Raw genomic sequence first — 25,475 nt, 5'->3', positions numbered from 1 at the left:
CAGGGCCTCTGGCATGCTCTGAGTCACAACACAGTCTCCCCCTGGCTTTGGACCTAGAGGCTTGGGAAGGGAAGCTGGGGCCAATACTATGGCAATGGGAGACTCTACAGGGAACAACCAAACGCTTATTGCTGCCTGGGCTAATATGCACACAGAGACAGTGGCATCCTCGTGGCTCTGGGGATTGTGAGAGCTAAGGGTCTGGGGGGTCAGCTCCTTCCCTTGCTTTTATGGGTTCAGGAAAATAGCCCCAGGATCACATGGATGCGTGATGACAGTGACGAGGCTGTGAAGGAACCAGGCCAGGGAGCATGGAGAGTCATAATGGCAGGATGTCAGTTGACTGGGGGGCCCAGAGGGCTCTCTCTGCAGCCCGGGTTGGATGAGGACGGGCAGTCTGGGTGAAGGGGAGTGGAAGTAGGGTCTGGTGCTGGAGGGAGAGCCTGGTGAGGGAAAGTAAGAGCCGCGCAGAGTTGGTGGGAGTCGGGGTCTCTTCAGAGGGCACATGAGAGAGAGGAGCTAATGATGGCAGAGAAGAATGGGTGCAGTGTGTACGAGATGGCTGAGCCAGACTGGGCCAGGCCACATGGGACACTGCAGGCCCCACTGAAGGGTCTCCCTCTCTCACATCTTAAGAGCAACGATCTGCATTTGCCTTCAGCATGATGCAGAGGGTGGATGGGGAGAATGGTGGGGCTGGAGTGATGCAGGGAGACCAGTTAGGGGGCTGCCTCAGTAGGTCACGAGACTAATGGCAGATTCTTGGAATTAAGTTGGATGTGGGCAGGGGGAAGGAAAGGCTGGCTGGTGGCCCACCCCCACAAAGGCCGAGCTAGAGATGATCACTGTTTCCCCTTCCTTTGCCCTGAAGCTCTTCGCCCACAGGAGCAGGCCGGCTCGGTGTGAGCCCAGGGCTCCTGAGCCCTGGGAGTCCTGCTCATGCCTTTGGTGTCTTGCTCTCTCTACGGGGAGCTCTCCTTCCCCTCCCGATTGGCTCCAAGGGCCAGGCCCCACCTGTTACACTCTGCCAGGTCTGAACCACCACCCTACTCCATCTTCTCCTAAATCACCCCTTTCTCTCAAATTCCTGCTTTGTGGTGTTCTGAAGCTCAGCTAAATTTCATCAGAAGAAAGAATTCTGATGAAACTGAAATGCACGCTGAGGCATTGCTGACTGAGCACTCCCTCGTTTTTGCCATCTGAGACGTATTTCTTATTAATAAAAACAATTTACATATGTTTGCAAAGCATTTTCTCCTAATCCTATTTAATCCTCAAAATCACACTTCTGGAATTCGTCTAAATTTATGATGAAGGTATGATGTCAGAGAGGTAGAGTGACCTGCTTGCTAATGTCATAAAGTCAACAATGACAAGTCACGGCTACCACTGCAGTGACGATGACAGTCTGACCACCATCACTGATGTGATGCCAGCTATGTCCTAGGTACCACACTCCGTATTTTACACAACAATGTTAATCACGTATCTCCATTCCACGCCGAGGGAGGTCCCACCACTGCCATTCTGCAGATGAGATAACCATGCTGAAGACCACAGTGAACAAAGGAGGACCGGAATCTGGAACCACCTGGTTCCAGGGCCCGAGCTCTGTCCCCTCTTACGCGCTGCCCTAAGTCGGCAGCCCTTCGCTCCCTTTCTCCACATGAAGTGATTAGGAACTTAATTGTAAGCTCATGCTTTACCCCCACTTCTGTGGTGACATTTGAACCATGGATTAGGAGCGGCATGCACTGTCGAAATGGTATGCATACAAATGCCTTTCATAGTCCAACAACTAACTCCATGGCTTGAAAAAGTTAGTGAACATTAGCCAAAAGATTTCACCTATAAAACTAGAATAATAACGCCCATGTCACAGGCTGGGTGTGAGACTGTGGGGAGATCGTGCAGGTGAAATGCTTAGCACAGTGGCTGGCAGAGCATGAGGACCCAGGAGATGGAGGTAAGAGAAAAACTGAGTAAGAATTTCTCAGGTTAAATTTCAGGCATGAGGGTTATGTTAAGAGGAAGAGGAGAGCATTTTCGCTTAGATCAGGTCACCCCAGGGATATCCTGCCAGCACCCTGTCCCCACGCCCTGGTGACCCTGTCATTCCTTCACTCCCACGTGGTCTGATTTCTTTCTCCATCTTCACAATCTCAGGGTTGGGAGGAGCCTCCGTGATGATGGAGCCCAGCCCCCAACCCCCGAGTGAGTCTCTCCACAGTGACCCCCCAAGTGGCCCTTTAGAGAAGCACTTCTTCTGTGGGGACCTCAGTGACCTCCAAGGCTGCCCAAGTCGTTCTACTCTATTTTCCACCACTCCTGGAAAACAAAACACTCTCCCTGGAATGACATTTTTGTCGGTCCTTATCTTCTACAGTACTCAGCTCTACTGGTCATTATTTCTTAAAAAAAAAAAAAAAAGTAAAATCTCTTGTTTCTGTCTTTCAAGAATACTCAGTGTTGCTAATAGGACGAGAGTTCCTTATGATTCTAGAGAGAGAAAAGGGCAGGGTCGGTTGCTGGTTACTTAATTTCTTAGTTTCTTGAAAATAGATGAGTTATCTTTCTCTTCCGTCATTTAGTGGGAAAAGACTCCGATAAACACAATTTTTCCTAGAGATAGTGAGACGTGACAGGCTGTTCACATCTTTATTTGTCTGAAAGCACCAGATGCAAACATGTGGCCCACTAAGAATTTTGCTCTTTCCCCGAGCCTGGTGAGAAGCCAAAGCACTGTTCCAGACTGGCAAAATCAAGAGACAAATTCTTTGGCTGTAAGAGGCAGAGGGAGTCCAGCCTCGCTCGCTTGCCTAGCATAGCTATGTAATACACAAAGGAAGGCAGCAGAGAGATGAGTCATACAAATATATAGTAAATAAATATATTTCATTTCCATCTCAGTAGCTTTCGCTGTTTCCCTTTCTTCCATGCCAAAAGCCTTGAAATGGAAAGAAGGTGAGGAAGTAGTGGGTTTGGTCTGGACATAGCCTCGGAAGGTACTGATTTTTCTGGCCTTGCTGCTCAGCTCTAGCTTTTTTAGAAGCAACTTGTCGATTCTTAGATTAGAAGGGTCTCGAATTCAACCCCTCTCATTTTACAGAGGAGCAATCTGGGATCCAGAGAAGAGACTGATGGGAAAGTCATAGACCCAACGAAGTGAATATTCCTCGGGGTCCCCCAGTTCAACAACCTCACCTGCTGCTGGAATGACCCAGACAAGCTCAGCTAACGAGGAAGTGGGAGGGATGACTTGACCCAGAGCTCCCCTTCAGGGTGTGCTCAGGCCACTTGCCCCAGCAGGTGCCCATGGTCAAAGGGACTAACTACATTGCAAACAAATGGACTGGGCCTCCTTGTATTCTGACTGCATTTCTCAACAGCTGGGGCCCAGCCCAGTAGCAAAATGTCTGGTCCCAGCTCTGCAAAGCAGTTGTTGCCTCTGACATGTTAAGGGACCTGGCCAAAGGGCTTGTCTCTTTTCTCTCCTTCTGGGGATGGCTAAACAGCCTATAGCGCTGTGGAGAAATTAGCTCAGGGTCCATGGGGTTGCAGGCACTCGAGGAGAGGGTTATTTTACAATTTCCAGACCCAAAGGTGGCTTCGTGATGATTTGTTTATCAAACTGCTGGTTCCCTTCCCACTGCCTGCCCACACACGTCCGCCCACTGAGGGCCAGCCTCCCTGCTCCTCGCAGCTCCAGAACAAGTGGAGCCTTCCATGGCTTTCCAGCTGTGCGCAAGGAGTTCTCCTCAGAGCCCCCACAGTCAGACAATGGCCACACTACTGCTTCCGAGGCCTTCCCAGGCATAGCTAGAAGGAGGCAGAAAGCTTTCCCTGCAGAGGCAAGCGGCACTGCCGATAAAACATTAGCAAAATTATCATGAAAAGCTAGACCCGTATTCCTCTGCCGGGAAGCACAGAAAGGACCGAGAAGGAGCCTGGGGGCCGTGTGTCCACCCAGATGACAGGCTTCCTTCCTCCTTTCAGGCAGCCCCAGAGCAGGCTTCTGCACCTCCGCCTCCACCCTGTTCCCATGGCAAAGGAGAGGAGGACCCACTTACTGCTCGTGTTCATGATGATGCCTTTGCACTGGGTCTTTCATTCAATACGGAAGCCCCGGTTGCTTTTAAAATCTTCCGATCTTCCGACCTCACTCATCACCTGGGGGGTGAAAAGGCAGTCCGGTGCCAGCTCTGTATCCTCAGGTTCTCTCTCTCCCTCTGCTGTCCCCTCTCAGTCTGGGTTGTAGCCACTGGCCTTGAAGGCGAGTGGACTAATAGGCGCAGGTGAGAGCAGGAAGGAGGAGGCGGCGGCGCGGAGGACACGAGCGCCCCGGTCCCGCTGCCCCACTCACCCGAACCCGGGGCAGAAGCGGGACTGGCAGCGCCTGCTCACGCTCGTCCCCAACTACTCCAGCCCAGCGACTCGGGAGCCCAAAGGGGGTGTGGATCACAGGGAGGCTGGGCGGGGGCAGCGCGCCGGGCGCCGGCTCCGCTGGGCAGCGCGTCTCCGCCCGGCTTCGGGGAGCAGCGACCCGCCCCGGGACCCACCTCTCGGCCAGCATCGGGAGCCAGAGGCCCCTGCCCGGGCCCCTGCGACGGGTTCATGAATCCCGATGCTCGTCTGGGGTCTCGAATTCCAAGGCGGGCAAAGCGAAATAGGAGAGCTCGACATCCATGATGCGGGCTCGCGGGGTGGCAGCGCGGGGGGGCGCGGCCGCTCGCTGCTGCCACCTGCTGGACGCGCCGGCACGTGTCCAGGCCCCGCCCCGCGCGGGCTTCTCCCCGGGTCGTAGGGTGTGATGGGGAGATGGAGGGACACTTATGTCTTGGGGCCTTCACAGGAGTGCTTGAGCTCATGTCTTCCTCCCTCGGCTTTGGGCTCTAAGGGTTAGACAGTGACAGGGAAATAAAGTAATATTGGGAGGGTCTGTGGGGAAAGGATTGGCTTCGTAGAAAGACTTCCAACCCTTCTTCTAATCGGCTTGGTCTTGGCCAGGTCACAACTCTCTGCTTCATCTCACGGACAAGTGGATGAGACGTTGGGGGACCCTCCCAGCCTCCTAACTTAAGTCTCTATCTACTTCTTTAGGCCCCTAATCACTGATTCATTTGTTACAACTGTTTACCACCCTTCTTCCCCACTAGAATGTTAGCTCCCTGAAAGAATGAGTCTTGTCAGTAGGGTTCTCCACTGAGCCCCTAATAACTAGAACAATGCCTGGCAAACAGTAGGTGTAAGTAAATATTTGTTGACAGAATGCCCTAGGTTTTTACCTGGTCTAATATTGTGCAGTGCTCAGCGTGGAAGGTCTAGGAACCCCCACCTTGAAACACTTCCTGGACTGAGGCAAACAGCAGGTATGTGGCCTTATGACTCAATCCCACAGGTTCACCCAGTTTTTGTATGGGCAACTAGCTCTTGTCCGAAAGTGTTGCTTTTTTTTTTTTTTAATTAGTTTTTGTAGGTGTGTGTTATAGAAACCTATATTCTGATTTTATTTTGGTCATGATTAATTCAGTAAGGTGGAGTTCTTTACATTCCCAGCTGCTTACCCTGACATCTTTTGAACCTAATTCATGATTGCAGAAGCATGACTTTTGAGTGCTGAAAAAACAAAACTGAGAGGACACATGATCCTTGTCCATAGAATCTCTCTGTTTAGAGCATGTGTTGACTCAAAAGCTGTGAACACTCATACCCCCAACTTACAGGCAAGGAAACAGTGAGTCAGAGAGGCCGAGCTACCTGCCCTAGGACACACAGCATCTCATGGCAGAACTGGACCAGATCTTCTCATTTCTAGCTTGTCCCATGTGAGAATGACCCAGTGCACCAGAATCTGAGATGGCAGGGGAAAAGTAGGTAGCCAGTCACCCTTTGAAAACCTGGAAAGAACACCTTTTAGGTAAATACGATATTTCTGCCTTATGCAGGGTGAAAAAATTGATAGGCCATGACCCCAAGGTGTGATAATTAAAGAATCTTTAGAGAAATTGAAGGGTCAGTGGATTTGAAACACATTTTGATAGCTAACAAAATTTGTTTCCATTGGAAGGAGAGTATCCCTAACCTCCTCACAGTGGTTCTCGAGGTTTTGTTTGTGCAACAATCACCCGAGAGACCTGCGAAAGTGCAGATTCCCAGGCTTCTGATTCCTTGGTCTGCCAAGTATCCCAGATGATTCACATGCAAAAGGCAGAGGCCCAGACTAGCTTTTAAAACATAGTAAGTGATTAATAAGTATTTAAATCATTCCGAAATATCTCTTTAGAGACCCCCTACTTTTTCAGGTTAGGGTTTCTTATTTGATTCCCCTGTTGCATGCAACTTGGTAGGTACTAATGCTTGGGAAAATATATATATATATTTTTTTTTCTGGGAGAAAATTCAGGCAAGTTAAATATGTAAAATTAACAGGACTGTTCAGTGAGCATATTTAGTTATCACCCGAAGCTTCAGTGTTCAGAAACTTTAAGATTATAGGACATAGTCAAATAAAAGCTTGGTATTCATTCATTCATTTATTCACTCAGCAATCATTTATTGAATATCTACTTAGTTCTAAGCCCTGTGCTGGCTGCCGGAGATATAGTGATGAATGGGACAGACAAAGACTGTACCCTCCTGGAGCATAAGTTTTATTTTGATCAGAGGGGTGTGGGAAGGGGGGGAGGGGAGGAGAGGAAGGAGGTAGACAATAATTAACTAAACAAAGCATTAATATTAGATAAACCCCATAGTTGCAGGTTAAGAGGCCAGGAATGATTTCTAGCCTGGCTGATTTTCAATCCCAGGTCCATCAGTTACTAGGCGTATCACCTTGGGCAAGATATTCAGCCTCTGTGAGCCTCAAATTCTTCATCTGTGAAATGGGTATAATATGATACCTACCTCGTGAATTGTTAGGTGTATTAAAACACTCAATGTAATGTATCATGAATGAAAAAGATGTATGCTAATTATTAGTATCATCCTTCACTTATATCTACTCTCAGAGACGCTCTTGTCATTTTCTGCTTGTGTAGACGTGTGGGCCTTTCCATCGAGTGGTGTCCATGAAAATATGACTCAGAATTTCCATCTACAGGGAGCTTAATTAACCAGTTGTTTTTGTCTAGGGTTCTTTTTAATAAGAAATCCTGCTGGCTGCTGGTGAATTCAGCTCTTCGGTGAGACCATTGAGCCTCGGACCACTCTAAAAGCCTCAAATAGCTTCTGATGGGGAAACAATCTGCATAATTATAAGGATAGGAAGAAAAGGGTTAAAAGAAGCTAAAAAAGCTATGCCCATGAGGATGTCCACAACAATCGGAGGCAGACGGGAAAGACGGAAAGACGCAGGAGGAAGCTGGGGGTGGGATTCTTAGTGGGATCAGCTGTGAAAGTCATCAGAAAAGCAGAATCTTGGCTCTGTCCTTGTAGGAGAATGGAGCTGAGCTGCACAGAGCAGGGGGCCCCTTTGTTTGGAAGTTTGTTTTGAACTTTAAGACTCCAGAATGGAGATAAACAGGCAAATGTCCCTGGATGTTGGAAAACCAGGTGGCAAAATTTCTACCTTATTCAAGGGGAAAGAGGAAACCTTGAGGGGCCAACTTCACCCAGTCTGCTGTTGGGCTGACCTCGTGATGTTTTTCTTCTCCGCAAAGAGCCCCCATCTTTCCTGACTTCCTGTCCCTAACTGAAGTCACCTCTAGCTCTTTTCCCCACTCTCAGCCCTCATCGTTACTACGATTGACTAACAGGTCTAGAGCTCCACCTTTTCTTTCCAGTTGCCTTTCTCTTGTTCCCATCCAGGTCCATCCTACGCTCTATCCTCCACATCGCCTGCCCCCTTCTCACCTCACCCCCATGTTACTCTTGTCCATTCATGAATACACTCTCACTCATCCTCATCTTGAACACAAAATCCTTCTGGCCTATGACGTGGGGAATGGTGGGAAGATTTGCTTGTGTTCCCATAGTTTCTCCTCCTAGACTATTTGACTATCCCAGCAAAAGTGAGTACTTTCAATTTGAAAAATAATATGTCGTTCTTAACAACAGGAGACAGATCTATATGTGGTAGTGGGGGGAGATTTTCATAGTGCATGATTAAGAAAAGAAAAGTGCAGAAAAATATATACGGTATATTCTTTAGGACCATGTATATTTGCGGGCATATTTGTTTGTGCAACCTAATCCATATAGTATATCAGAGAGAATGTGTAGAATACATATATGAAATAGTTAAGTTATTTTTCTACAAATGAGATCCCACATAGGTACTACACATACCTATATCTGTAAGGCACAGAAAAGACCTGGAAGAACACAGTCCTAATTACCTTGGTCAAGGTAAACTTTAAGATTATGTAGGTTTTAACAAAATCCCTTGAACAAGTACAAGATTTTGGCAAACATTTATTTTGAAGAACTGGGTTTTTTTTGTACATTCTTTCATTCGTTCATTTATTCAGCATCTTCTAATTGAGTGTTTATTCCATGCTAAGCATGGTACCTGGCAGAAACATGGGGCAAGAGATAATACATAAATAAACACATAGACGTATGATGACAATCTGTGAAGTTAGCAAAGAAAGGGCAGTAATAGATGCTAAAACAGGGATGTCTCCCTCAACAGGTGACATCTGAGCTGAGGAAGAAGAAGGAACAGCTATTCTTAGTTGGCATGGCATCTGAGGGTGGGGGAAGGAGAGGGTGCAGAACTCAGTGGCCAAGGAGAGAATCCCAGGTGCGAGGGCAGGTGGGACTGGACGCAGGCGGTGGGTCTCGTGGCTCCTTTGTGGAAGAGTTCAGTGGGCTGCAGACGGTCAGGACCGTGTTCAGAATTGAGCCCAGGATGGAAGCGGCTGTGCTGGGCTGGGAAGCCAGAGGTCCTGTGTACAGCCCTGAATCGGCAGGGTGTGTAGAAGCCCAGAACAGTGGGGTAACATGGTCTGGAATAGAGTCCTGGCTCTGCTCTTCACAGCTGTGTGACCTTAGGCAAGTGACTGAACTTCTTTGGGCCATAGGTTCCGCATGTAAGGCAGGGATCATAGCAGTACCAACCTCACTTTGAATGTCAACAGTAATGTCAGAGATAACAGTTGAGCATGGTATGGGGCATTTAGTAAGTGCTCATACACTTTAGCTATTATGTGCCTTGAAACAAATGACTGACCTGTCAGGTGATCCTCTCTGGGCCTGAGTTCCAACATTTATGACGGAGGATCAGGTTCCTTTATACGAGTCTCGAGATTCCTTTCACTTGGCTCTAAGTGTCCTGTGGTTGAAGATTGGCAGGAAGTCTGACCTCGTGCTAGGCCGGTGCAGGGACCTTTGATCCTTCAGGGCACCACTGGTTTGGGTTGAAACTCAGGTCCTGGGCAAAGAGTGGACTTCCCACCAGGAGCTGGCGCTTCACATGATGCTCCCTAACTCCAAGTCCGCACCCCTGGCCTCTCTGGAAAGCCCTGAAACCAAGATGGAATTTGCATGACACAGGCCTGTTTTTCTGGCTATCACAGCTTTGTGATGGGGCCCTGCTTTTCCTCTTGTTCCTCACATTGTTTTGTGGAGAAATATTTTTTAAAAAATCAAAGGGGTTCCCAAAGTCTTTGGGAAGCTCCTGGGGGAACAAAGGAACTGGCTTTGAGATCAGAGTGTTGGGGGCTGCAAGGGAGCTCCGGGCAGTCTGTCCCGCTGCTGGGCTCTTCTGGGGCCTTGCACTCACATCCGACTACAGCCCGAACCTCCTTCCTGACCGTCTCCCTGCCAGAAGGAGCAAGAAGCTGGGGTGGAGCCAGCTCCGGATGGGAATCTGGGAGATCTGGGAGCTGGGCTCAGCCTTGCCAGTCCCTCGGCCAGGCTGCCCTTGGCTCAGTTTCCATATTGGTATCTAAAAGGGACCCCAGCGAGCCTTCTATCCTCCTCTCCCGTTTTGCAGATTAGGAGACTGAGTCTTACTCATTGTTCACCAATAATTTGTCTCCTGCCTACAGTTCTGCCTCCTCTGCTGTGCTTCTCTTGAAGAAAGCTGTTCACTTCCAGTCATTTCTTCAAGATTCCTTCAAGTCTCATCCTCTGGTGGGAGCCACCCTCTGAGCGCCTCTAGCACTGACTGCCCAGATCAGTCATTAGGGGCTCCCCTTAGCTCATGCCGCCTCTCCCTTTGCCTCCCTGCACAGAGGGATTTCCTGGCCTCCTGGTGGGTTTGCCCAGCTTGGCGACTTTGAACACGCTGCTCCCTATACCTGGTTTGCTCTTCTCCTACGGTTTTTGTTTGTTTTTTGCAAAGTTGGAATCTTGTCATCTTAGCTTGATTGCCACCTCCCTCGAGAGGCCTTCCATGACCAGCTAACTAAAGTATCCCAGAGAGTGTCTTTAATTAACGAGTGGAATAAAAGCCTCTCAGACACATGGATTTATTCATCTCTTCTTGGAGTTCAGTTGAATTAACTCCCATGCCCCCTTTCCCTAAACTTGGCTCCTTTCCCTCTTCACTTGGCTCTGTAAAACGTAAAATCTATCTCTGAGTGTGGTCTTCGACCAAATCCTTTAAGATCTGCTGAGAATGCATGTTTCTCTCAGTTATTAGGATCTCAGATGGGTCTTCGCAGTCACACAGCTGGGAAGACAGGTGTTGGTTGCCCCGCACAGGAGAAAGCGCTGGAAATCCGAAGACCTGGGCTCTTAGTTTGCCCTCACATCCTAGCTATGTGACCTTAGGCAACCAATTAATTCTTGTTGGCTCAGTCTACTCAGCTCTAATGAATAACACTGTCTATTAAACATCATTATAAAACGTATTATAATTTTCCCTTTCCTGTGGCTATCTCGGGGTTGTTCCAGGAATGAAATGAGAAACCGTGGCTTTGTAAAACTAAAGTCTATGCAAAGTAGGTGGTGATTATTTTTCCCTCATTTCATGAAAAATTAGAGATTCGAACTCAGACATTTATGCAAAAGTTGCAGAAAGGGATGTCATATCCTCTTATATCCAGGAAGAGCATGGAGAAGGACAAACAGAAGCCAGCGGAATGTCTAGTCTTTTCTCCAGGAACACCAGTAAAGTGTTCCATGGCTTGGAGTGACACATTGCGATCCGCAGGCCTCCTGCAAGCATCTTGTAACCTAGGAAAGGGATCTGAACCTCTGCTTGTGAGAGAAGCCCACAGGTTCACTACCTGGAATCATAGAGTTCTAGACTGCCAGCACTGTGAGAGTTCTTAGAGGTCATCAAAAACAAGTTCCTCCCTCCGCAGAGTCCCACGGGCATTCGGACTTGCCTGACGTCGTGCAGCAGGTCAATGGTGAGGGCGGTGATGATAAGGGAAGGGCGCTGGGGTCTGGACGACCACTAGGTGCTTAGAGAGTCCTGTGACCGATTCTGCTTCCCTTTGGGAATCGCATCTAAGGGTGAAGTCCTTCATCCGCCACAGCGGGACACTCACAAAGTGGGCAGAGAAGAGATTTCATCGCAGTGTTATTTCGTAATACAAAGAAAATCGAAAACGGTTTATAATTCATAGGGATATAAACTGTGCCATATCGTATCAAGGAATATTCCACAGCAATTAGCAAAATGTAATCACCTGGTTAAGCTACTCAAGACCTATTGTCTCACGAGGGCACAGTGAAGCTGCAGAGCCATTACATATAGTATGCTACAGTTTATGAAGGTGAACCCATAAAAATCACCCCGTTTTTTTTTCTAAGGCATAAGAAACAGTCTGAAAGAAACATTGTTCACTTCATTAATAATAATAGTATTTAGCTCTAGGTAGGATAGAGATAGGGGGCTGACAAATGACCAGGATGGAAGAGAGGAGTTTAAGAGGCATTAGCCTTAAGGACCATTTTTATTTCATTTAATTTATTAATTATTATTTTTTAAATAATGAAGATGTATTCATAGTGTGTTTATGTAATTAAAAATTAATAATAATGATTAAAAAAATTTAGTCTTAGACTCTACCGAGCCCTTCCTCTGGGCTGGCAGGGCTGACTCATGACCTTTGTATGAATCACAGTGATTAAAGGGAAGGGAGGGGTCCACTTTCCGTTCTGATGCTGTCTGGCCACTCTGCTCCTGGGGGCTCCTTTTGCCTTTGGAGGCCTGTCCCATACTAGGTCCTGAGAGTGAGCAAAATGTGGCCAAGGTCCAGTGTGGCAGGGTCCCCCGTAACTGACTGGTGATTCAACATGATGGAAGAGCCTGCACAGCACGGTTGACACAGAACTAGTGAGGCCTGGTTCTTAGTGAGGCCTTCCAAGTTCCGCTTCCCCTGTCAGTCTCTCTGTGTCACAGCGTGCATTTTTATTTCCCTCGGAGCATAGAAGACTGCCGGAAATTATGTCAGACACTTTATTTGTGCACGTTTATTGGCCGTGTTGCCCACTGGAAGTTGGGTGCATTAAGAATGGGCATCTGTCCTGTCCTCCTCTGTTGCCCAAGAACCAATGTGTCTGGTACACAGTAAGCTCTCAGTAAAGATTACTTGAAATAACATGTGGACTTCACAAGCCAGTGGAAAGGGGGCACTTGGAGAAGAAGGGTTCCAGGCTTCCCGTCAGTCCCCTACAATCAGGGATCAAATCCCTGAATCAGCCAGAATTGAAGGAAGAGACAAGCCCCATGGCTCCTCTTCCCAAATTGGTCACTATGAGGCTGAAGGTGTGGCCCTGTTACTTAATGCCCAGATGCTTCAATGTGCTCATCTCAGAGATGAAAGGATTGGATTAGATGCTGCTTTTCAGCTCCAAGCTTTTACTACGTTATAAAATATAAATGGTTTGGGTTTGTGTGCTCAAATCAAGATATATGCTTGAATACACTCTCTTTAATATGCTGCTAATATCAGTTTGCTCTTTTCCATTTTCATCTTTCTTATAAAAAATGGACTACAGAGTGTGTGGCAGTATGTTCTCTTGTGTACTGTCACACAGAACCTTTATGCAAAATTCAGTATTGAATCAAAGGCTGCAGCTTCCTCTCATTTGTTTCTTCGCTCTCCAAACAATTTTCAGCTCTGACATCTTTATTGGTGTCCTTTGGCCCCTGAGCAGCATGAAAATGCTGCACGTATCTAGTCACTGGGGCTATATTCTGAATATGAGTACATGGGCATGCAGAAGAGTGTGGAATATTTGTTTCAAATCTCCTTGGTAGGCGTGTGGAATGGGGAGTAAGAGGGGTGAGCGCCTGGCTTTCCATCCAGCAGACGGGAGCCTGTTCACCTTGGTGTCTGGGGCCAGGTTCTGATTTCGGTGCTGTGTCTCTACTTCGGAGAGGTAACTGAGCAGGTGCCCTTGACCGAGGCTAGAGGCCAGAAGCATAATAAAGCCTCTTTTTATTGGGAGCTTGCTGTATGCCAGGCACTGTGCTGAGGACTTTGCATCTGTTATCTCATTTAACTTTAATTCTTCTGAGAGCACTGTGAGATAGGAATTGTTATTACCCCTGTTTTTTAAAGGAAGGAACTAAGCCTTAGAAAGAGTAAGTCAAATGTCTAAGCTCACATAGTGGCAGAGCTAAGATTTTAACCCAGGCGGTGTGATGCCAGAGCGTACAGTTTTTCTCACCACCAGTGCTGATACATGTGTAGTACAGGACACCATACATAGTGTGGAGCACAAGTCTGGCCCTGTCAGGACACGGTAATCCTCTAACATTTAAGTCTCTAATCAAGATTTTAAAAGTAGCAACCAACATCAGATTAAAAAAAAATGATTGTTATTAGGAAGTCAGGTCCCATTTATTTCTTCAATAAACAGTAAGCACTTGCTATGTGCCAGGAGAATGCATATACTTTGCTGCCCCAAATAGAAGTAGTCTTTGCTCTTGTGGGGGGCTTATGGCCATTTGATGTCTGAGGAAATTAAAGTTGAGAGGTTTTGTATAGCCTGTTCAATTTTATCTAGCTCGTCAGCAGCAAAACTGTCAGTCAAATCCAACCACTGGACCCCTCAGCCACTAAACTTTCCTGGTGAATGGAAGGCAAGGTGTCCAATTTGAATGGCTGCCTGTAATATTTTTCTTTCTCATGATCCGTGGAAATATTCAAATAATTATTCAATAAGTTGCCAAAGGTTTGGACTAGTATGAGTTATATAGAGCAAGGATTTCTTGATGGTGGCACTGAAATTGGGGGCAGGGTAATTCTTTGTCATGGGCGTTGTCCTATGCATTGCAAGATGTTTAGCAGCATCTCTGGCCTCTACCCATTAGAAGACAGTAGCCAGTTGTGAAACCCAAGAATGTCTCCAGATGCCATCGAGTGTCCCCATGGAGGCAAAGTTGCCTCTGGTCGAGAATCACTGGAATTGAGTGATAAAAAATTAAAACAAAACAAAACTCTCACAAAAACCTCTCCTTTGCTCCAAGTCGATATAGTGTTGCATACGTGGGACTCACACCATATCAGAGGTTAGCACCTCAGTTAAAATCGTTCTTGGAATGACTCAGATGCCTAGGCCTATGGTAGGATTGCAGTTTCTTCAGGTAAGTTTGAAGTTAATGGACGGGCTTGCTTTAGGGACTGTGTATGAACAATATGTATCTTTAAACACTAGAGTTACTCTAGTGGGGGAGAGACGAGCACACAATGAAAGGCAAGGAACCAAGGGCGTGGCAGTCCCGTTGCTCCCTTCTCATGCTACGTTGAGGCCTCCATCCATGGAAAGGAAAAGCAGTGAGCGACATAGGCCACTATTACTTAAAGGGTGGTTTTTGGACCAGCAGCCATCACATCACCTGGGCACTTGCTAGAAAATACAAAACTCAGGCCCTGCTTCAGTTCTACAGAATCAGAGTCTGCATTTCAATAAGATTGCTAGGTGGCTTGTTTGCACTTTAATAGTTGAGAAGTAGTACTCTATGGTATGAAAACATACTTTAAGAATTGAGAAGTACTAGCCTATGTATTTAAATGGTTCTCACTCCCTCTCACTTTTGCTGACTGTGCATATGTAAGTACATGGGTAAGTTTGTTCTACTTATTTGCTTAACCGCTGTAGGAATGTGGTTTGTGTAGGTTGGAAGCATCTGGACTTTATTTTTAGGCAGAATTGCTGAAGTGGAGGTGAGGTTTGGGAGTGAAGGTTGTGAGTGTGTGTGTGTGTGTGTGTGTGTGTGTGTGTGTGTGTGTCCGGTGCATGTTCTCTTATAAATTTTAAACGAACCTACTGTATATGATCTCTTCCCTGTTATCCCCCTTCTCGCCCAACACATGTGCGGGAAAACCCACTTCTACCAATTAGGCCCTAAAAAGTCACGTGACTTCTTTCCCTGACACAAAGGCCTCTTGCTTCACAGGCATGGAACAGAGGTCCCAGGAGTCAATGACTTTGAAGGAACTTCATAAACAGGCACCTCCAATACAATTATAGGTTGTTACTTGTGATCACTGCACCAGTGAAGAATCAAAAAGGTCACCACATATTATTTTCTCTCCAGCTCAAAAGCCCTGCCTGTGCTGCCCCCTGCTGGTTAAGTCTTTAAATCAATTTTGGTGTGGATCAGATTAAGAAAGAAGAGCCTGGCACTGAAGACCCCCGAAGTCTATACCCTGTTCCTCATCTTTGGAAAGGAACCCCTGGGGCAGTATTTCCGAAAAATTCAGGCAATCATCTAGGAAGTATTTAAAAATTTTTCAGGGACCATCTTTCCAGAGGCTTTGATGATTCACTGGCTAGGGCAAGGTCTGGGAATCTGCATTTTGAGAAATCTGTTCAAGTCAGAAGCGCAGCTAGGTGTGCAGCTGGACTTCGGAAGCTCTGATCTGTGGCATGTTTCTCAAAGTGTGATCCTAGAACCATCTCCTGAGTTATCGACTAATGTAAATGTGGGCTACAATAGAGGGATAGTGAGTGAAATAAGGAAGGGGCCAGTGCCTCCGGGCTGTGTATTGGACAGGACACATGGGGACCCCTGGATGCAGATCTGGGCCTGCCTTTTCCAGACAGGCTGGCCAAAGTCCGAAGGAGCAAGACTGGCATGTAAGAAAGAAGGGAAGGGACTGAAGGAGGAAATGTTTGATTTTTCTCAAGGTCACCCTCTGTAATTTATCATTGACAACAAATTTATCATTTACTCAAAGTGAATAGCTTTCAGAACTCAAGTCTATTGAAGATGCCAGCCTGTTGAGGAGCAAGGGGAGAGAAACTCAGTCAGGGAGGAGCTCTTGGTCTGAGGCAGCCAAGCGCAATCGTTCTGATTATCTCTGAGAACAGGCAGGTCTAGTTTTACTTGGATGCATTTCTTTGTAGGCTTTTTGGTTGGAACTGAGATTTTATCTTTGTCATGACCACCAGGCACATTCTGCTCACTTGGGTACCTCTTCCTCCAGCCCTGCACTTTCCAGGTACATGGAAAGCCCTAAAACCAGCAGAACCAGGAGACACTCACACACATGTGTGCAAGCTTTGCACAGGTAAAAAACTCAAATACCTTAAGTATTGCTTTTAATTTGAACAGTTATTCTGTGAAGTAAGTCTTTATATTTTCTCCATTGAGTTATAATACTAATAGTAATAATTTTTTTTAATCATAGGAGTAAATATGCCTAAGACAATATAGCTTGAAGCTGGCATTTGAACTGAGGGTTCTGACTCCAAATCTAATGATCCAATTTAGTACTGAGAGGAAAGAGCACATCAAATTGGGAGCAAGATTTTTGCTACCCTATTGACCGATGCTTGTCTTGTTGCTTTTTTTCTGTGTAGATCAGAAGACAAGTACAAAGACAGGGTGGGGGTCAGGGTGGAAGGGTGTGTCCCTCCATGAATCTGTGTTATTCTCTATCATTTGCTTTTGATTAGTTTGGGTGGGCAGCAGAACGCACCATCGAGATGGGAGAACGGGGAGGTAGCTCTCTAAATGGCTGGTTCCCTACAGCAGAGGACGTAGGCAGAAGGAGATGCATGATCAGGGAGAGGACAGTGTGGAGAGACCATGTCTTCAGGTGAACACAGTAACAGAAGACAATGCAGAGTTTCCTGAGATTGGTCCGTGGAGCCCCTCCAGGGCTGTCACCAGCTACAGGCAGTGCTCTGTGTGGGGCCTCAGGAAACCACAGTGGGTGTGGAATCTTCAGTTATTGGAATACGCCTGTTGCAGAAAATATAATATTACTTCATTTGCTTCCTTTTCCTTCCAAGGCATTGTGGCCATTGTGCATGGGAACTGGTGTCGCCTATTGTGAGGTAACAGCCTAAGGAGGCAGCCAAGCCTCCTTCCTGTGCGTACCTGGACACAGGGAATTTGGTCATGAATTTTTCCTCCTTCTCTTCGCCCTTACCTTCTTCTTTTGTTTATGTACATATTTACATATTTATAATGACACATTCACAAATAAGGTATTGTTAAAACTTTAGATAATACAGAGAACTTTAAAAAAAGAGATAGTTCCCTTTTCTCCCTCCTCTACCCCCTCCTTTACCTGCTACAGCAGGAGAGGGATGCTGCCTGCTCTGCTCTCTGCGGATCTCTCACCCAGCCCCGCTCCAGCAGTACGGAGAGGGCACTCGGGTGTGGGATAAATAAATGGATCGCCGTCATCAGTCTGATGTGATCTTTTCCCTGTACATTCAAAGTCATGTGCATAGTTTACTTTTGTGCACAAATGGGACCATACTGTATGTACTGTATACGTTTTCTCTAGTTTTTGCTTCATAACAGGCCTTAGAGATCTTCCCTTGACTCTGTAAGTAGACCGCTTCGTTCTTTTTCACTGCTGACTAAATACACAGTCATCACTCGACCACTCCCAGAGCGATGGGCGTTTACGTCCCTTCCATTTCTCACTAGTTCCAGCCATGCTGCTGGCCCAGGCCTCTCATTAGGCAGGCGAGAGCGTCTCCAGGAAAGACAGCTGAGCTGGACTCGCTGGGTGGAGGCTCCTCCTTCCTGTCCCATTCACCTAGTCGAATGCCCGAAAACCCGAATTTTCTTGAAAGAGAAGCTGGACTGAGAGAAATTCCTTTCCCTAGGAGTGGCGGGGAGTGTCAGTCGTGGGCTTGTATCCATGATTCGGCACACGTGTACCCGTGCATGCGCGCGCGCACACACACACACAGGCACACGCACACCCATCTCGGCCTCTCACCAGGGAACTGAATTTTAGAACACGAACCCGCTAGCATGTTTTGTGGAGCGCGCTGAACTGAGATCATGAGGTTTGAGTTCTAACACAGGCTTCGCCACGGAATTGCCTCCAAGTGTTGAACCAACGACTTTGTCTTTATGAGCCTCGGTTTCCTTACCTTTAAAGTGGGTTGGGAGGAGAACAGTGGAGGAGGGAACATGTTACTGTTTAAGGTCACTTTTACTGCTAACCTTCCTGGCTGAGGTTCCGTTTGCCTTCTCTTGACTCCGGGTTTGCTGTGGGAGCCCAGAAACAGGAAACTGACATTTTGGAGAGAGCGGTCGGCGCTTCCGGGTGAGGTCAGAGCCAGCAGCTTGGTGACCTCTGCCCGGGTCAGCAGCCCCACCTCCGCCCCCGGAGCTGCAGGGCCAGTGCCTCAGCTGACCCTTGGCGGAGCAGGTTTCCCATCTCTTGCAGAGGAAAGTCTGGCCCGAGGCCTGGTCATCTGATGGCTGCTGGAAACACGGCTACGGGTGCTAGATGGGTCCTCTGGACAGTGTCAGGCACTAACCAGAGTGGTAAGGACGGTGGCCCTGGAGTCACACTGCCTGGGCTCACACCATGACTCCGCTGTGTCCTGTCAGCTGAGCGAGCTGGGTCAAGTCACTCAAACTCTTAGTTTCCTTATCTTTAAACTAGGGATAATTTTAGTTTGGCCCTTCGGGGGTGTTGTAAGGATTAAATGGAGTTCTTTTCTTCTTTTGTTTTTTTCCTTTGTTGACAGAAAATTTATTCCGGAGATACACATAATGTAAAAAGAAGATTCATCATGAAAATACAAAATTTGGAAGAAAGCATTGGTTATCAAAAACCAAAGAATTGGCATCTGGGAGTCATGAGATAGGGGACAGAGCAGAAAATAGGGTGAGAGTTAAGAGCCTCTTGGACAAGGGCAGCAGGTGAGTCTCCAGAAGGGAACCTTACCTCCCAGGTGGGTCTTTGCTAAGGCTGGACAAACTTCATTCTGAAAGTTCCACAAGAGTGGGAATCTCAGTCTGTTTCGTTCATTGTTCTACCCCTAGTGTCTGGAACAGTGTCAAGCACACAATGTTTCGGGATTTTTTTGTTTTTTCACTGTTCTTATATTTTTCACCTTTTTTATTACTTCTGTTTCCAGTTTTACAGAGATATAATTGACATATAACATCGTATTAGTTTAAAGTATACTATATAATCATTTGATATATGTATATATTGCAAAATGATTACCATGGTAAGTCTTGTTAACATTTATCACCTCACATAGTTACAAAATTTTTTTCTTGTGATGAGAATTTTAAGATCTATTCTCTTAGCAGCTTTCATTTACTTCAGATATATACACAAAAGCGGAATTGCTGGATCATACGGTAGTTCCGTTTTCAATTTTTCGAGGAACCTCCATACTGTTTTCGCTAGTGGCCGCACCAGTTTACATTCCCGCCAATGGTGCACCAGTTTTCCCTTTTCTCCACATCCTTTCAAACACTTATCTCTAGGCTTTTTGCTGATTGTTATTCTAAAAGGTGTGAGGTGAGGTCATATTGTGTGTATGTGTGTGTGTTGTTGTTGTTGTTTTTTGCATTTCTATGATGATTAGTGATGGTGAGCACAAGTTTCATGTACCTGTTGGCCTTTTGTATATCTTTTTTTGAAAAATGTCTATTCAGTTTTTCTGCATACTTTTACAATTGGATTATTTGGGTTTTGTTGTTGTTTTGCTATTGAGTTGTATGAATTCTTTATATATTTTGAATATCTACCCCTTATCAGATATATGATTTAAAAATATTTTCTTCCATTCCATAGGTTTCCTTTTCAAGTTGTTGATGTGAAGTTTTTTTCATTGAATGCATAATCAGTGCTTAATAAGTGTTTTTATTATTAATGTTCAGAACAGAGCCTAGCCCTAGACTAAGTAGGTGGTCAGTGCATGTTTGATGAGTAAATGACAAATGCATAAATGAACTGGAGGAACATGGTTCTAGTTGTTCTGCTTCCATTTCTGTCTCTGACTTTCCTTAACAGCAAGCTCACAGCCCCTCCCAACTTTACTGGCCTTCCCCAAACTTGTCTCCACTTTCCTATGCTAGCATTTGTACTAGTAGCTTTTTCTCCATCTGGAATGTTCCTCTCACATTTCCGCTGTCAAAATGCCATCATTTAACATGCAAATTACATGCCATCTCCTCCATGAAGCTTTCGGTGTTTCCCCATTTGGAAGTGCTTCCTTCTCGTATTTCCAATGTATTTCTATGTTGCCGATTCCCAAATTTAGTCCAAATCTTATGAAATCCAAACAGGTATATCCAACTATCTACTCAGTATCTCCATTTGGACATCTAATAGACTCAGATTTAATATATCCACCACCTGCCCATCCACCCACTCAGCTGAGTTAGCTCTACTTATAGACTCTCTTATCTCAACCAAAGGCAGCTTTATCTTTCCGGGGCCTCAGGTCAAAACATTAGTCATCCTTGATGCTTCTCTTTCTCTTATATCCTATACTTAATCCAGCCAGAAATCCTGTAGTATCTATTTTGATATATCCAGAATCAGAACACTTCCATAGCTATCACCATTGTCCAAGTCAGGGCCAATAGCCTCCACCCCTGCCCTTCGCTCATCCAGCTCATTTCTACAGAGCAGCCAGAGTAAATCTTTGTAAAACATAGGTCAGTCATATCAACCTTCTGCTAAAAATCCTTCAGTGGCTCCACATTTCATTTAGAGTAAAAGCCAGTGTTCTTAAAACTCTCTGGCAGTCTTTACAAAACCGCATACCTCTTTGACCTCATCTCCCACAGCTCTCTCTGTCCTGGATATTCTCCTTTTGTCCTCCCCAGATGCATGCTCCAGCCTTTTCCATCCTGCTCTCTTCCCCAGGGGACTGGCCACAGGAATCTTCCCACATGCTCCTCTGCCTTTTGGCTTGCAGTTGGATCAGTTGATGGCAGGGCCTGGTACAGAATGGGGAGATGGAGCTGAGAGAGGCCAGGATATTTAGTCCTCTGCTTTCTTCCTTGCTAAGCCTGGTTGTGGTCATGACTGTGTTTCTTTAACAAAGACCACATCTCTTATCAACAGACCTCCCTTTCAGCCAGCTCTCCTCAGGTTCCGATGATCCTGCTCTTTGTTGGGACCTGCTGGCTTCAGAGTGCTGAAGATGTCTAGCTATTGTTAACTCGCCAGGGCCTAACCTTGCTGATTTACCTTAACTCTGTCCATAGATTTAAATAGTCTGTTTATTTAATACTCTTCGGTTACTCTTTTTTAAGGTGCTCTCAGCTTCCTGCCCAACCTTGATCGATCTCTCACTCTGGCTCACTCTGTTCAAGCAAAACTTTTCATGCTCTAGCATGCTGGGCACACTCCTGCCTCAGGGCCTTTGCACTGGCCCTTCCCTTTCCTGGCAGCTCATCTCCTGGATGTCCATGGATCTCTGCTTCACATCCTTATTGATCAATTGTGACCATCTCAGTAACCACATCTCCCTCTGCTCCGATAAAAATTGCAGCCCCTTTACCCTGAAAGTTGCAATCTTTTTTTTTTTTAAAATAATACTTATCATCTTATAAATAACTACATTATTTACTTATTTGTGATTTTTGCTTTCTTTATCCTTTCACTAGATTGTAAGATCCTTGAGGGCAAAGATCCTATCTGTTTTTTCACTGATGAATTTCTACTACCTAGAATAATGCCTGGCATGTGGTAGGTGATAAGTACATGTTTGTTGAGTGAATAAAAATTTGAATATATCCCATTTTGTTCTTAAATGTCAGTGAATCCCAACATGTTTTCCCTTGAAATGTGTAACCCGAGTGCATATCTTACTATTCCAACTAAATTGTGAGATTTCCAAGAGAAAGAATTAACATTTATACCTGAAGTTGCAAAGCAGAGGCCCTTGGCTGCACTTGGCCTGTAGGCAAGTTTGTTTGCACTAAAATAGTGGCCTATACAGGGTGTCATATATTATTTTGATTTACCTTTCCAACATTAAAACATGAAGATATTTCACTTGAAGGTGTGGATTTCTGGTTTCATGCCAAATCAGAAGGTCCGGTCACATTTTACATCATGTATCTCATTCTCTAACAGCCGAGCGGGGCCTACCTCCTTGGACTGGGTATGTCCTCTCCTGTCCAGCAGGGCTATACCTCTTCCTCTCGTTTCTCTGACACCCTTGAAACCTGGGTGTTACCCAGCCACCTCCAACCATTTACTCCCCTGGTTGGCCCTTGTAGACTTAGAAGTTTGTAACCCCTGATGGTTCAATATATACCCGGGGAGCAATAAATTTTTGATGGTGATGCTATGACACTAATGATGGAGAAGTATGAGTCGAATTTCTGCTTCTTTTTTATTTTTCTCTCGTAATTTCTCTTCTTTATCCAGTTGTTCTAGCAATTAGTATTGATATCCCCAAATTTAATTATGGATTATCTTTTTATTTTTTTAGTTACATCAGTTTTGCTTCACGCATTCTCAGATTCTATTATTAGGTTCATACATATTTATGATTATATAAATCCTGAAGAATTCCGGAAGGACCCTGAAGGACTGGAGCATACTGAGGACACTACCAATCAACTTGTGGCTGAAGACTTGAAGGATGCTCTCAACCCCCTGACTTAATCAACACGCATAGAGCACTCTACTTAACAATAGCAAAATAAACGTTCTTTTCAAATACACATGGAACATTTACCAAGATAAGTCATATTCTGGACCACAAAACTAATCTTCACAAATTTATAGGGACTGAAATGATACAAAGCACGTTCTCTGATCATTCTAGCATTAAACCAGAAATGAATAAGAGAATAATATGGCAAAAACTCTAAATAACTAGAAATTTAAAAAATACTCTTTTATATAACTCAAGGATCGAAGAAGGAATCATAAAGGAAATGCTAAAGTGTTTTGAATTAAATGAATAAAAACACAACATATAAAAATATGCCTTGTATAGCTAAAGAAATGGTTAGAGGAAGATATAAAGCATTAATTTCTTACAAAAGAAGAAAAATCTCACAACAATGATCTTAGCTACTACCTGAAGAAATTATGAAAAGGAAAGTAAGCTAAACATAAAGCAAATGGAAAGAAGGAAATGAAGATAAGAGCAGAAATCAATGAAATAGGAAACAAAAACAATGGAGGAAAATTGATGAAAGTATAATTTATAAATTTCTAGCCAGTATAATCAAGGAAAAGGAGATGATGCCAATTACCAATACCAGAAATGAAAGAAAAGACTTTATTACAGATTCTACAGAAATTAAAAGGTTGAGGAGAAAAAAAATGGTGTAGATGATAGAAGCTCTGTTCATCCCTCTGGTGACCAAATCAAAATTGTGATGGAAACAAGGAGCAGCAGTAAGGAAAAACTGCCTGGGAACTAGAGGAACAAGCCATATAACTAGGGAGAAGTCCAAGAAAGCACCCTGCAACAGGAGGAAGTAGGATGGGGTGAGGACGTGGGGCTGCCCGGTTTCGAGCTGCTGAGTGAGACGAAGGCTGCGGCAGCGGCAGCGGCAGCGGCAGCGGCAGCGGCAGCGGCAGACGCCTCTTAAAGGGGCCTCATCCGTGAGTGGTTTTTCGTGATAACGGACCTTTAGCGCTGAGCACCAGTGCTGATTTGGCTGCATGCAGGGGGCACCAGGGACTTACAGGGAGACATTGTCTAAGTGAGGGCCGAGGCAAGACTCGATCTGTACAGAAGTGCCGGCAGAATCCATTGTTCCCTGTTGAGCCCTCCTCCCTACCAGCGTGCCGGATGCAGTGCTGCCATAGCTGTGACTTCATCAAACTGGATAACAGAGGTCGCTCTGCCCAGAGGATTCCCTGAAACCCTGCCTGCCCCAGCTTGGGCGCCAGTCAAGCCACATCCAGGTGTGTCCTTGGCAAGTCAGGTGCTCCTTGCTGAGAGACGCTGGTGGAGGCAGCTGGCCTCAGTTTCTGGTGTGGTCTTTTGAGGCAACTATAAGCACAGCATTTGTGGATTGCTTGCTGAATCTTAACAGGTGGCCCTGGAGGGGTAGAGGCTTGGCCTAAGTTTGGCCTGCAGCTGAACCCCTCTCAGGACTGTGCCACTGGATACCTACTTCACAAATCCACACTAATAAGACTGGGAGACTTAGGAGCTTTGCTTAGCATGTAGAAACAGATGTGGAAAGGCAGCCAAAATGGGAAGACAAAGAAGCAGAAACCATATGAGAGAATAGAACAGAGATCCATATATAATGGAGTCAAGTAATCTAATAGATGCAGAGCTCAAAACACTGGTTATAAAGATGCTCAATGAACTTTTAGGAAGTGTAGATAGATTCAGTGAGAATTTCAACAAAGAGATAAAAAAACATAAAAATGGAAGTGGAAATTATAAAAAGGAACCAGTCTGAAATGAAGAACACATTATCTGAGATGAGAAGTATATTAAATGGAATAAACAGAGGAATAAACAAAGTGAATAAAGAAGAGGGTCAAATATGCCCTATCTAGAGGACAGGAAAGCCAATCAAGACATTCAATCATAATGGCAAGAAAAAAGATGTCGAGACTATAAAAATAATTTAAGGAAGGTATGGGACACTGTTAAGGCTCCAAATATCCTTCCGATCAGCGTAACTGAAGAAAATCAAGATGTTGAACAGCTGTTTGAAGAAATAATGATGGAAAACTTTCCTAACCTGGTGAAGAAATAGACATAAAACCCAAAGAAGCTCAGAGAATTCCAAAAATCATGGATCCAAAGAGGCCCACACCAAGACACATCAAATTAAAATGCCAAAGATTAAATACAAAGAATTTTAAAAGCAGCAAGAGAAAAACAAATAATTACATATAAGGGAACACCCATAAGACTGGCAGCTGATTTCTCAAAAGAAATTATGCAAGACAGAAGGGCTTGGCAAAAAATATTCAACAGGATAAAGACCCAGGATCTACAACCAAGAACAATTTATCCAGCAAAGCTATCATCTAGAATTGAAAGACAGATAAAGAGTTTCCCAGACAAAAATAAGCTAAAAGAATTTATCACCACCAAGCCAGTATTACAGGAAATGTTGGAGAGACTTCTTTAAGAAGAAAAAACATGTACCAAAAACAGGAATAAAGAATGTTAACAACTACATTCCTATCAATAAGTACCTTAAATGGAAAAGAATTAAATGCGCCAACTAAAAGATAGAGTGGCTGAAAGGATAAGAAAACAAGACCCCTACATATGAAAAGGAAGGGAATGGAAAAAGATATTGCTTTGATGGACCTAGAAGGTATTTAAGTCAGAAAGAGAAAGATAAACACTATATGATTTCACTTATATGTAGAATCTAAGGAGTAAAA

At 45.2% G+C, this 25,475-nt stretch overlaps 1 protein-coding gene and 1 long non-coding RNA gene across 5 annotated transcripts in view; one reads left to right on the top strand and one right to left on the bottom strand.

Moving 5' to 3' along the window:
* ABLIM3 (actin binding LIM protein family member 3) overlaps window positions 1-4,729 on the bottom strand; it is a 100,575-nt gene extending 95,846 nt beyond the window's left edge. The window contains exons 1-2 of one of the 3 annotated variants that reach the window (XM_039836498.1): window positions 4,560-4,729; window positions 4,071-4,170 (exon numbers count right to left, since the gene is read on the bottom strand). In XM_039836498.1, coding sequence (XP_039692432.1) covers window positions 4,071-4,083 — 13 coding nt within the window. In that variant the 5' untranslated portion in view covers window positions 4,084-4,170; window positions 4,560-4,729. The remainder of the gene's footprint in view (window positions 1-4,070; window positions 4,171-4,559) is intronic. The other 2 variants (XM_039836496.1, XM_039836497.1) reach the window with 2 other exon arrangements.
* Window positions 1,890-23,634, top strand: LOC120581523 (uncharacterized). 2 transcript variants are annotated; one of them, XR_005647305.1, is made up of 4 exons: window positions 1,890-1,966; window positions 18,862-19,036; window positions 21,752-21,833; window positions 22,628-23,634. It is a non-coding gene; the product is annotated as an uncharacterized LOC120581523 (long non-coding RNA). The 2 variants fall into 2 exon arrangements; XR_005647306.1 differs by lacking the exon at window positions 1,890-1,966 and adding an exon at window positions 18,519-18,655.
* The last annotated feature ends 1,841 nt before the right edge of the window (window positions 23,635-25,475 follow it).

This window comes from Pteropus medius, unplaced genomic scaffold (assembly GCF_902729225.1).
Source record: "Pteropus medius unplaced genomic scaffold, Ma_sr-lr_union100, whole genome shotgun sequence".
NCBI lineage: Eukaryota > Metazoa > Chordata > Mammalia > Chiroptera > Pteropodidae > Pteropus > Pteropus medius.
This window is presented reverse-complemented; position numbering and strand designations above follow the sequence as displayed.